At 38.6% G+C, this 13,542-nt stretch overlaps 2 protein-coding genes across 2 annotated transcripts in view; one reads left to right on the plus strand and one right to left on the minus strand.

The window, feature by feature from the left end:
• opn5 (opsin 5) overlaps positions 1–476 on the minus strand; it is a 54,250-nt gene extending 53,774 nt beyond the window's left edge. Inside the window, exon 1 of the mRNA XM_037751507.1 lies at positions 7–476. The gene's annotated coding sequence lies outside the window, so the exon portion shown is untranslated. The remainder of the gene's footprint in view (positions 1–6) is intronic.
• Positions 477–9,983: 9,507 nt separating this feature from the next.
• On the plus strand, positions 9,984–13,149 carry LOC119477403. Its single transcript, XM_037751492.1, has 2 exons — positions 9,984–10,374; positions 10,546–13,149. The coding sequence occupies exons 1-2, from the start codon at positions 10,229–10,231 to the stop codon at positions 12,311–12,313; spliced, it is 1,914 nt and encodes a 637-aa protein (XP_037607420.1). The 5' UTR covers positions 9,984–10,228; the 3' UTR covers positions 12,314–13,149.
• The last annotated feature ends 393 nt before the right edge of the window (positions 13,150–13,542 follow it).

Below are 13,542 nucleotides of genomic sequence, written 5' to 3' on the forward strand. Positions count from 1 at the left end.
ACTCACCTTGTGTTCATCGGTCATCAGTCATCCCGACAGGAGCAGATTTTAATCCTCCACAGATCAACTCTTCCTCTGTTAGAAGAGTATATCAGCAGTCAGTCCCGGTCCGGTCTGGTCCGGTCCGGTCCCGGTGACTCAAACATGTGTAAATATATTCCGGTGTGGTTTCAGCTTCAACTGGTCCTCTGATCCTCTCTCTAACTCTCTGACTCTCTGACTCCTCTGGAGAGCAGCAGCATCCAGTCAGTCTGCCGGCTGTCTGATGATGGTTTATTTATATACAGTCAGGACAAGTCCACACACACCAGGGAGTGAAGACAAGCACAACTTCTGGTCCAATATTTCACAATAAAACCCCAACCCCCAACGTGTTGATATTTCACCTCGACTCTCAAAGAGACTCAGCTGGAGGACAGAAATGTATAGAGAAAAGAATACAGAAATAATTAAGGGGGGAAATGCAAAAAGGGGAATCGTGCATATAAAAATAAATAAATAAATACAAATAAATAAATGAAAAAATAAATTTAAAAATTTACAAAAACAAATACATTAATCAATAAAATAAAGAAATGTATAAAGAAAAGAATACAGAAATAAATATATTGGGCAAATAAATAAGGGGTGAAATGCAAAGGGAAAATCATGCATAAATAAATAAATGAATGAATAAATAATTAAATACAATCATTATTAATAAAAGAAAAATTAATAAATACAAATAAATGAAAAAATAAATAAATCAATTTAAAAATTAACAAACAAAAACATTAAGAAATAAAATATAGACATTTATGAAAAAAAGAATACAGAAATAAATAAATTTAGGGATATCAATAAGGGATGAAATGCAAAAGGAAAATCGTGCATAAATAAATAAGTAAATACATTTAAAAATAAATATAAAATGAATAAACAATAAATGAAAAAAAATAATTAATGAAAAAATAAATCAATTTTAAAAGGAACAAAAATAAATACATTGATAAATATAATAAAGAAAATGAAAAAAGAAATGTATAAAAACAAGAATACAGAAATAAATTTGGAGAAATAAATAAGCGGTGAAATGCAAAGAGAAAATCGTGCATAACTAACTAACTAAATGACTGAATGAATGAATAAATAAATACAAATAAATAAAAACGCAAAAATAAATGCAAAAACAATAAATCAATGCTTTAATACATAAATAAATACACCCATTTAAAACTACATATAAAATAAATAAAAATGCAAAATAAATCATAAATTTAATAAAAGGAAATACATAAAAAAGAGAAAATTATCAGAAGAGTAAAGACATAAGGGAATAAATACTAAGATAAATACATGAAGAAGCAAAATAAACAGTAATATTAATTTCACATTTCTATCAATAAATTAATGGCAACATTTATTTTGTAATATTATTTTTGCTATATTTAATGATATATTTATGTATTTTTATATTGAGTCATTTATTTATTAAGTCATTTATTTTTGATAAATAAATACAGACATTTCAAAATGAATACAAAAATAACGAAATAAGTAATTAAATAAAGATAAATGCAAAATAAATTGATAAATAAAAAAATAATAAAAATAAATACAAGGGAAAAGTAAACAGAAGAGTAAATACATAAAGGAATTAATACAGATAAATAGATAAAGAAGCAACTTAAAACAGAAGATCAATTAATGTCACATTTTATCAATAAATTAATGGTTACATTTATTTTGAATATTATTTTTGCTTGTGACCCGGCAGCCATGTTGAGATCAGTTGAGGAAATACCAAGCACCGCCACCAACCGGAGCAAACGTTCTTGTTTTACAGCTAAACCGTGCACTACAACATGTTTCTGAAAACATTTGAGGAGAGAAATAGGCATTACAGTAACAGAACATTTATTCATATTTGATCAGCGCTGCCTAGTTTGACCGTTTGATCGGAGTTTGCGAGTGATTGACAGCTGCCTCCGTTGAATGAACAGCCAATAGGAACGCTCTCTTTCTCTGAAATGACCTGTGATTGGTCAAAGTCTCCCGTCACAGGCTAGATGTTCTAAAGTCTGAAAACAGAGCCATGAGGAGGAGCAGAAGTCTAGTTATCTCTCAGAACACTTGAATTACAATATGCTGAAAGGTTATTATAGAATTTTTGCCCAATGATGCCAAAAACATTCTGCTTACTGAATCTTTAATGTTGCTGTGGTGTTCTCACGATTTAATCGCTTGAACTCCAAGCATATCGTGTACACACTTCCCATGTTGTAAATACGAGCTCACGAGTTTCATTTGAAGGCGCTACACGGTAAACATATGGAGGAGAAGTTAATCATTTTAGTGCAGGAGTAGCCAGAGCTTCACCATCTGTCCCACGGACTGTTTTATTTGCTTCTTCACCCTTTCTGTTTGAGGACGTCACAACTTCCGGCTGAAAGGCCGAAATCGAGCGTAAAGCTACTTCTTCTTCTTTTATATTATAAAGCAGGTTGAAGTGCTATATAAATACTGTTAAACTATCAAAATGCTCAATATACGGAGAAACACACACAGCCCGTATTCAGAAATTGTGTGTTTGAAACAAGCCTTTAGGATCTCTGTCCATTTGTGATGTCACAAATACACAATATTTAGACCATTACATGGTTTTAAACATAAACATTCTAAATGTGTCCCAGTTTATTTCCTGTTGCAGTTTATGTGAATGACATCAGCTGACAGGAAGTACACATGGACCCAAGCTGTTGCCTAGCAACACAATTCCATTGCAATTCCATTGAAATGAGCTAAAGCGGAGCGTTTCAGACAGAGAGTAAATACAGGTATATTCAAGCAGACAGCACGAGGAAAATAATGTGTTTTTTAAACATTAAAGTATGTAAACATGTTCTAGTAGAAACACAAAATACAAGTATGAACCTGAAAATGAGCACGATATGGGACCTTTAAGGGATTTACGATGCTGGGAATGCATGTATCTTTGTTTTGATTGTGTTAGTTTAGCCAGTGAGGCTTTTACTGCTAAATTACCACAACTTCATTGTCATTGTCATCACAGCGAGCAGGTTTTGGTTGCTTTGTAACGGCAGGCGAGACAGGAGCGCAACCTGACACAATTTTTCATACGTTCATAGGGAAAATGTCGTCTACTGAACTTTACTTTGTAGGGAACCGGTCCTGTTTCCTGTTGTGTCTGTGTCTCAGTGTGTGTGACTTCACTTGACTTGTCTGATGAAGCCTCCTCAGCAGCTCAGCAGAGACTGATGGATCCCAGAGGATCATGATGCAGCTGGTTGGATGACTTCAGCAAAATAACAACATCCCGCCAGCCGTTGAGAGATAAATAAAGAAAATGTCCTTTAGTCATGTTGTGAAGCCTGAGAATTAAAACACCAGGCTGAACTCATAAGACCCGTTTCCTCTGTATCAGCAACAATAAAACTATGACGTTTATGAGTGATTGTCTGAGTTAGCTAATGACATCACACATGGAACGTTTCCCCTTAGTTGTATCTCTCACGCTACCAATAATTATAGTACACCGTTAAAGAAGCAGACACTTTAAAACCACTCTGTTCCACTCTTTAAAGAACTTCATGTATTAAAGTAGGTCTATATTTACTTACTTTAATCAAGGGTGACGCTTTCCGGTCGGTACTTTGTTTGAGCTCCGACTTTATTCATCTTCTTCCTGTTTACATCCAGCCATAGTAAGGTGGCCTTGAAGGACAAACTTATCCATTACCCAATATCAGCCACTTCCAGTGCTACTGCTCCAGTCCAGCAGGAGGCGACAACGCGAAAGAAAAAGAAGCAAATGTGTCACTTTTTATGCATTGCTGTAATTGTCGCAGAAGAAGTAACCCCTTTAAAGGGACTGTTTGTAACTTCTTACACGTATAAATCACTCGGGTTGGTGTCCCATGCACGCTCGCGTGTGGCTACACTGCTCAGACTCAGACTCCAACACAAACTTCACAGAAGCACCAAAACAGCAAAGTTATATCTAGTGAAGCCCGTCTGTTAAACAGTGTTGGCCACGGTCGGAGACCGGCGCTTTGGTCTCCAGGGCTGGAGTCTCTGCTGTACTCTGCTCCTCTGCTCCTCTGCCTGCTTGCCTTCATTCAGCTCGCTCCACCTCACGTGCATGCGCACACACTACACACTGCAGAAGAGTTAGTAGCTCTGAGAATATCTAGTGAATGTATAGTGGACATTTGTGCAGAAATAAATGCTGCAGCTCCTCCAGACTAACAGAGGTTTTCCGCGTCTCCGACCAAAACTCCGGTGTCTCCCCTGTTCCCTCCGGCCGCGGTCGGGAGGCTGAGGCAGGAAAAGCCAACACTAGGATCAGCATTGATTCATGGAGAGACCTCCGTCTGGTCAGCTAACATTACTGCCAAGCAGCTGAAATATAGAGTGATATTGTGCTTTTAGCTGACGTGTGTCGCCTCACTGTTTTGAGCGATGCTCGTTCATGTCTATGTAGAGCGAGCACAAGCGCGAGCAACAGGACGCTGACTTTCGTCAACTTAACGGCCACAGGTGTCGCTGTTAACAAGACATTCTGATTCTTACAAACAGTCTCTTTAATACATCCATGGTCGGTACTTTTTAAAAAAAAAAATGTATTGAAGATAATTCATTTATAAACATTAAGGCATTGTAATCTAAACTCAATACTTCTAACATACAAGGAACAATTGATAGGAAAGATAACTTAAATTGTAAAAAAAATCATATAATAACAAAAATAAAAGAGGGTAGAAAATAATTAAAGGAACAAAAAAAGAAATGCATAAATAAATAAATAAATAATAATACTACACTCTTCCATAGTAGCTCTAGGGGTCATCATCATATACTGTATGTTCAGTTTTTCATCAGCTCTGAGAAGACACTTTGCATGTTGTCCTTTCATTAGTCTTAAAGCACTGAGACGATTGTCCACAAGGTCCCTTTTGAAAACGGAAAATAGGGGTTTCATTTTCCTCCATTTGGATGCATCGATGAAACAATTTGCCAGCAATATCAGATTGTTCAATATCAGGTCACTCTTAATGTCCTTCAAGTTAATACCAAACACAATAATTTATCTTGTAAGAGGAGCAAGTAGTTGGATTTTGGTTGACAGCCAGTGCTGCAAATCTTCCCAGAATGCTGCAGAATATATACAGAGGAAAAACAGATGATCAGTAGTTTCAATGTCAGTCTCACAAAAGTTGCAGTTATTGTGATCAACCTTAAATCTCAGTCTTAGCAATTCTTGGGTCTTACAGGGTAAGTGATGTATTTAGATCTCCATTTCTTAATGTCTGAGTCTGAAAATAGTTGGATGATTTTGTTTCTGTTTGATCATATTGAGTACAGTATGTTGGTCAGGTGATTATGTAACAATTTGTTTGAGTTTTTCGCATCCAGAAAATCCTGTCCATTAACTTGAAGCACAGGTAATTCTATTACACACGACTGTTTATCTGTGTTTTGGACCAGTCGTCTAACTGGAACAGGGATCGCCCTGATCACTTTATTAAACTGGGCACGTGTGCAAACTATATTATATGTTGAGCAGAAGCTTTCCCAGGACAGCAAGTATCCCTGATCATTCATTAGTTGAATTATTGACCAGATATTTGTATCCATCCAATGCTGTAAGTAGAGAGATTTACCATTAAATAACCCATATCTGTTGTTCCAGACGGGGGTTTGGTGTGGGGTGAAATTGTGTGTGTATATGAGTTTCCAGCATAACAAAACTTGTTTGTGAAATAAGGACAGTTTGACTGGCAATTATTCAATCTGAAAGTCAAATTTAAGAACAAACTCAATACCACCCATTTTTTTTAACAAACCTCTGGGGAGACAATACCAGATCCAATCTTTGTTTAGCAGAAAGGATTTTAGCCATTTTCACTTTAGCACAGCATTTAAACATTAAAAATCAATAGCCTGGGCGCCTGGTTAGCTCAGTCGGTAGAGCGGGCGCCCATGTATGGCCAAGGCTCAGGCCTAGCCGCGGTGGACCCGGGTTCGAATCCGGCCTGTGGACCTTTCCGCATGTCATCTCTCTCTCTCTCCCCCTTTCCAAGACTATCCACTGTCCTATCAATAAAATGCTTAAAAATGCCCCCCAAAAACAATAATTAAAAAAAAAAATCAATAGCCTGCAGACCACCATCTTTGTATTCTTTAACCATTTTTGATTGTAATGAGCCCAATTTTTCCAGATCAAATTAAAGTTTAATTGGTTGATGGTTTTAATGAACTTATTAGGTATGGCCATGGAATATGCAGGATAAATACACCTTGTTAAGGATTCCATTTTAGTTAGGTATGTCCTTCCAAAAACAGATCTCATCATTGTCACATCTCTTTGCAACCACATATTCAGCTTAGATTTACACTCAAGAATCTTGTCTTGTATGTTTAAGGGCTCACTGATATTATCATCTTTGGTTATATGGATGCAAAGATATTTGTTGTAGTTGATTTGATATGAATATCATAAGCCGTTGTGAGATTGCAATCACGTATGGCCATTAATTTACATTTATTGTGATTGAGTTTTAAACCCGATGCTTTAGAAAACACATCAATTAACTCGAAGACTTTAGGGATTTGTTTTAAATTTTTCAAGAAGAGCGTGGTATCATCAGCCAGTTGACTTACAATTATCTGTTGATCGAGAACATTCAGTTTGATAATATCAGAATTTATAATATGAATTGCCAACAATTCTGCTGCCAAAATAAATAAGAAGGGATAAATGTTGCATCCTTGTTTAACCCCTCTATTGATAGTGAAACGAGGGGAGGTACCCTGAGGGAGTGCTACTGAACTAGTTGTGTCATTGTAAAAGGATTCTATTATGTTACAGAATTTAGGTCCAAATCCAAACATATGTAAGACTTTAAACAGGAATTGATGCTCCAACATATCAAATGCCTTGTAGAAGTCAAGGAATAAAATGAATCCTTTATCCTCTATTAGTTGGTTATATTCCAAAAGGTCTTGCACTAGTCTTATATTGTTATGTATGGACCTACCGTTCATAAATCCTGTTTGTGTTTCGCTAATTATTTGATCCAGTCGTCTTTTTAATCGGTTGGTGTAAATGTAGGTTAGTAATTTAGAATCGTTGTTTAAAAGTGAAATTGGACGATAGTTATCTAAAACCTTACTATTTTTACCTGGCTTTGGTATGAGTGTAATGACGCCTTGTTTCATGCTGACTGGTAATGAGAACTTAGTTGTAGCTTCTCTAAAGACTTGGAAGAGTACATTTTTAAGCAAATACCAGAAGTGTCTGTAAGTAGAAAAGGATGAGCTGGATAGGTTTTGATAGAATGTACTTATTTCTTTTGCAATTTATTTTGGCTCTGAGCAATCCATACCATTAATCGTTTTGAGTTTTGAGTTCTTTTATGATATTTTCTTCTTCCAAACTGTTTTTATTCTTTATATATTTGCTGAATGATATTGAATATTGACGAATTTTGTTTTTTAGGAACTCCCATTTCTGAGTATATGATAATATGGAGTCATCCTGTAAGACTTCATGAATACGGTCTTTAATGACACTACAGTGTTCATCGTTTTTTAGAAGATTAGCATTGAATTTCCAGTACCCTTTTTTTCTTTCATGCTGCATTAGAGGTGTTACGGATAAATTAATACAGCAATGATCCGTGAGTGGTGCAGGAGATATTTCACAGTGTGATATTTGACTAAGCATTGTATCTGCCACTAACCAGTAATCTATTCTAGATTTACATGAGGCATCTGGTTTGAACCAAGAAAACTGACTATGATCTGGATTTTTTTCTCTCAAAGGGTCATGAAGGCATAAACACAGTCTGTAACTTCTTCGAGAAGATTTCTGTTTTGCACAGTGTTGCAGTAGCCATACATATTTCCCAGAAACACTGATGAGTCATCGGTATGTAACACGCATAAAAGCCAGTGACCTTCATCACTAGATTTAGTTGTTGCTACTTTCCCCGGACAGTTATTAAATAGAATTCCAACTCCTGCCGATCTAGATGTACCATGTGAAAAGAGAATTTTATCTCCCCATTGATTTGACCAGAATTTTTCATCAGACTCATTTGAGTGAGTTTCTTGCAGAAATATACAGTACATTGTGGACTTTTACTTTTGCAATAAAGGAACATAGCTTTTCTTTTCAGAATGTCTCTTAGGCCCCAAGCATTAACTGTTAAGAGTTTAAGATTGATTTTTAATGACATTGAAGGAAAAAATAAATAAATAAAATGAATGAATTAAAAGAAGTGCAAAGTAAGAGAGGGAGGTTTTCACAACAACAACAAATAGCTTTCTTTCTCAGAAGCTTATTAGATAACTTGAGGCAAGTCCCTAAAAGCGTCTTGGAAATTATCTTCGAACTGGACATTAAAGTTCAACATATTGCACATTTCTCTCCCTTATGTCCCATGTTTGTAGAAACTGACTTTACATAGTGAAGAGAGAAGAATATGTGAAGCTAAACATATTCAGAACCAACATATATATGTTATATAGTAACAGTGAACACCATAAAGTAACATTAGCCACCAACTGAATATCAACTTAAATTTCCATCCGATGTTGAGGATGGTTTTAATGAGGTCATTCTAAGCCTTTACTACCCGTCCATCAATTACTGCGATGTGGCCTCTGTAAAATGCCACCTTACCCAGCACTCTGGCTTGCTTGATTTTCGGCCACAGTTGCTCTCTTGACTGCCGATCCTCTTTGGTGAAATCCTGCACGAACGGCGGTACTGCAACTTCCGTGTGCGTCACGTGGTGCCGTTGGGCCCAAAAAGACTTTTTCCCATAGACTTACATTGGGAAAGACACGTCTGTAACTCAACGGATAATTCTTGTTGAGGTGAATCAACTCCCCAGTACAAACACTCTAATAGTCCTTATTTAAAAATTAGGTTTTTAAAGTTGTAAGACGCACTAATAGCTGTATCCAGAGTTATTTCCCTTCCTCCGTTCATGTGAATGAGACCCAGACTGAGGCTGGAGCGCAAGCCGTGCCGACGGCGTGACGTTGTGACCAAATCATGTGACCGAGCGGACGCTACTGCGCATGTCCCAGTTGCCCAAGATCCGCCAAGATACGGGTACTTTTCAAGACCCTGAGTCTGTTGGCGTCTGCTATACCCTCAACCTGCTGCCCCAGCACACAACAGCAGACAGGATAGCGCTGGCCACCACAGACTTGTATAAAGCATCCTCAGCATTGTCCAGCGGATGTTGAAGGACTTCAGCTCTGGTCCTTCTTGTAGAGGGCTTCAGTGTTCTTAGCCCAGTCCAGTTTATTGTCGATGTGTACTCCCAGGTACTTGCAGTCCTCCACAATGTCCACACCGACCCCCCTGGATCGAATCATGTAGCCTTTACTTCTTCATTTTTTTTTTTTTATTCTTAATTCCGATTTATTTTTTTTACTAATTCAATTTTTGTTCCAAAGTTTAACTTTGGTTGTCGCTCCTTTAGTCATGAATATTTCATGTTATAGTAGAGAAATACCTGATACTTAAATGAATACCAAGTTTTCAGGGGCATTAAGGCTGGAAAATCCATATAAATAAATATATATATTTTATATATATAAGTATATATATATATATATATTTATTTATTTATTTATAAAAAGAAATAACCTGCATTTAAAAATGTTTTTTTATATCTACCTTTACTTTCTCACAAAAATCCCAGATAATTTGTGAAGAACTACCCAGATAATTTTAATGGCAGTGATATCACACCATAAAAAATACTACATGTAAAATTCCTGCATATAAAATTTTACATGAGTAAAACAATATTATTAGTATCAAAATGTTCTTAAAGTATCAAAAGAAAAAGTACTCATTATGCAGAATTTCTCCTTTAGTGTAAAATTATATATTATTATTAATATGGTCGAGATGTTACGGAATGTTACTTTATTTCAGTTGATAGACAAAAAAAAAAAGTCATCATGACATCACAGTGCAACCCTGCCGCTATGACACCATTATGACATCACTGCCTCTGATCCTGACCAAAGGCAGTGATATTATAATGATGTTGTAGTGTGAACCCCTGATCACAGAGCAACACAGTGCAGAGTTGTGTTCTCTCTATCAGACAGAGACCATTCCAGCAGAGGAGTGAAAATTCTCTGAGAGAATATCTTTCTAACAATTTTACTTCTTTCAGATTTAATTGACATCACCATGACAGAACGACCGGCCCAGGACCCACCAGGGTCCTCCGCCGCATCGGTGCAGATGCCTGATACTCTGCATGTTGACCTGCCACATGTTGATCCACAGGAAGTCCGTCTTACCATCAACAAACTTTTGATGCACATGACCGCAGAGTAAGTACATCAAAAATACAGTATTTACAAGTATTCTTATGAGGACATGTCAAGTCATGGTTATTACAAAGGCACACTGAGATACTTGTGTACACATAGTCAACACAGTTGTGTTCAGATGGGTATCAACTTCAGAGTGCTCATGCTATAACATTGATTGCTTTCTTACAGGCATCGCGCGGAAATGGAAGACAACTTGGTGTCCAGTGAGATGATCGCTGTAATGGTCGATTGTTGCATGGATATTATCCAGACTTCTGCAGAGGCTATCGTGGATGTCGTGATGCCACAGGTCTACAGATACTTGAGAATCTACGGCACCTTTTCCCCATCCATCCTCGGTCTAACTGAGGACCGAATCCAAACCTACCTGGGGGATTCCGTTGAACGGGGGCTGTCCAATACCCTGAAGGTCAATGTACAGGATTTTGTGGAAACAAAGTATTTCTCCCAGATGCTTTGTAGCTACATCTCAGAGACGGTCAACACAGTCTTGGATTTGACCACTCAGACTCCCACCCCGGAGTCCAGACTCCCAGTGGTTTTTGTCAGCGGCGTTGTGTCTTCCCTTGAAGCCTATGCAAACTTGCTTCGTCTCTTTGCCAAGATACTGGTAGGAGCCGTCAAAGCTCGGCAACGAGCTCAAAAGATGACTGAAGATGAGTGGAGCCAGACTTCAGAAGCGAAGCCCCTTCTATTCGTTTTGGCAACCAAAAAAGACTTAACGACAATGACGGAGGCGTACATCACTCGTATGGTGAAACACCTAAAAAATGTTCAAAAGCCACACCGTTGCGTGAACTCTAGCAACCGCAGAGATGTCTGTGTTAGAGTTGGCACAAACACACAAATTTTGACCGTCAAAAACAGGGAATCAGAAAGACAAAGGTCTGCCGCGCCTTCCCATTGTGGTTTTGATGCCATACCGGCTGCTGTGCATGACGGCGACGTCATCGAGTCCCGTTCTGAGAGTCCTCCCTTCAGTTCAGCTACGGTAATCGACGCAACGGAGGACCGTTCTGCTCCTTCTTCAGGTCCCAGTGCGATGGAGTCTATCAAGAACATAGCTGTCGAACTGGTACAAGTATTTTTGGAAGAAGTTCCGGAAGAGGAAGAGGTCGCACACACTGGTCAAAAACTAAAGGAACTCATAGACAGAATCTTTAACGTGGTAATGGGTGGACATGACTACCAGATTCCATCAGTGCCAGCCGGAATGCGCCTGATGGACACTGTGACCTATAGAAGGCTGAGGGGAAGAGACGTCACTGACCCAGGCATCGTGGCTCACACCCTTTACCTGAGGACAGAGGAGGTTGTTACTCGTTGTGCTTGGCAGATTCTCCTGCCGGACAAACTGCACTTGCAGCTGCTGCAACATCCAACTGTCAACTCAGGAGTTCAGTCTACAACTTCTGACTGTGATCGAGTGGTGGGTGAAGGTTGTTATGAGGCGAATCAAGGTTCTAATGCCACATACGATGTAATCCATGAGACGCAGGAGCTAACGGAGTCACAGATGCAGAAAAGCCTTGCGCACACAACCCTGATGACTCTGGTGGTTGGGCAGATGCTCAATATCATCGGCGTTAGAGACCGTGCCATAATTGCCGATTTGGTAATGAAAGTGGCCGAAGAGCTTCAAGATGTCGACCCTGAGAAGTACGAGCACTTCCATGCCTTCTTCATGGGTAAGCATTACAAAGACATTTCCCAGGCTGCCCTCAACGACCTCCTGTGGACATATGGTTCACTACAAGAGCTGCACGAGGTGGTGAGAGACCAGGATCCCAGGTTTGAGGCATCTCTATTGACAGTACTGAGGAGACAGTGGGAAACCACCCTCACTCCAGTGCCTGACAGAAAGACAGACAAGAAAACAAGCGTCAGTTTCTTCGATAAATTGAAAAAACTGTGCTGCAAAAAAAAGGAGGTCTAACAAGATCCAGTCTGTCACTTCTCTGACCAGGCACCAGAACGGCAGCCAGTTTGAGGGTAAGTAACACATCAAAGAATTTATGTTAATTTTATTACAAGCACTGGGCAGACCATTCGCCTTTTGCCACCGCCCAGAGAGCCAGTGAGGCTCCGGGGGTTGTGGGGACCTTGGATCCACTGAAAGCTCCTACAATAGATCCTTAGTCCCAAAGTGGCTTTTGGGATGTGGGTCCTCGCTTCTAGTAACAATCCACTGGACTAAAGTAATTTTTTGAGCAGTGGTTTCAAATTTCTAAGAACTGGGGGATTGGTAAGAACCTTGCCATTTGGTTTTCACTTTATCCATTCCTCAAAGCGAAGTGTGGACCTACGAAGTGTGGACCTAGGCAATATAGAAGCATACTTCTATAAGCGTCCCACACCAACTGGAGAAAAGGAGTACCAATTGTCACCACCCTGGAAGGGGGTCCCCTCTTCTGTGGTCCTTCTCAAGGTTTCTTCCATTTACCCTGTGAAAGGCGTCTTTGGGAGTTTTTCCTTGCCCAATTGAGGGGGGGTGTCCTAAATAAATATATATATACTGTATATATATATATATATATATATATATATATATATATATATATATATATATCAAACTATCCTCAGGCAAGATACTTAACCCCAAACTGCCCCCGAAGGCTGTGCCATCGGTGTGAGAATGAGTATTTAGATTAGATCCTGATGGGCAGTGGCACCTTGTGTGGCAGCCGCTGCCATCAGTCTATGTAATGTGATGCCGGTCATCGTAGTGAAATAAACGTGTCAGGGCGGTGCAGGACCCTGACTCAAATTGGAGGGGTGACCCCAACTCGAAGCAGAGGTTTATTTATCAACAATGACCCACTCTCTGTACATTATTCCGCTTATTACACAGCTACATATTTAATAATAATAAGTAATTGACCGATCAGAAATCATTTTTACGAACTAAATACATTTTTTAAAAATGACTTATGTTGGTCCAGCATTGCTTATATATTGCATCTATATCTTAATAACATGTATATGTTATATGTTGGGGCTCCAACTACCAATTCTTTTGGTCTATGAAATGTCATTAAGTAGTGATTAATCAAGGATTAAAATAGTTGCTGATAATTTTTCAGTAGCACAGTTCCTGACAGAAGGTGGACAAACTGTATTCATCTGGAGAGAGAGAGGCTCTGGATAGGACGCATTCTGTAGACT

The sequence above is a fragment of the Sebastes umbrosus genome, chromosome 18 (genome assembly GCF_015220745.1).
Source record: "Sebastes umbrosus isolate fSebUmb1 chromosome 18, fSebUmb1.pri, whole genome shotgun sequence".
Lineage (NCBI taxonomy): Eukaryota > Metazoa > Chordata > Actinopteri > Perciformes > Sebastidae > Sebastes > Sebastes umbrosus.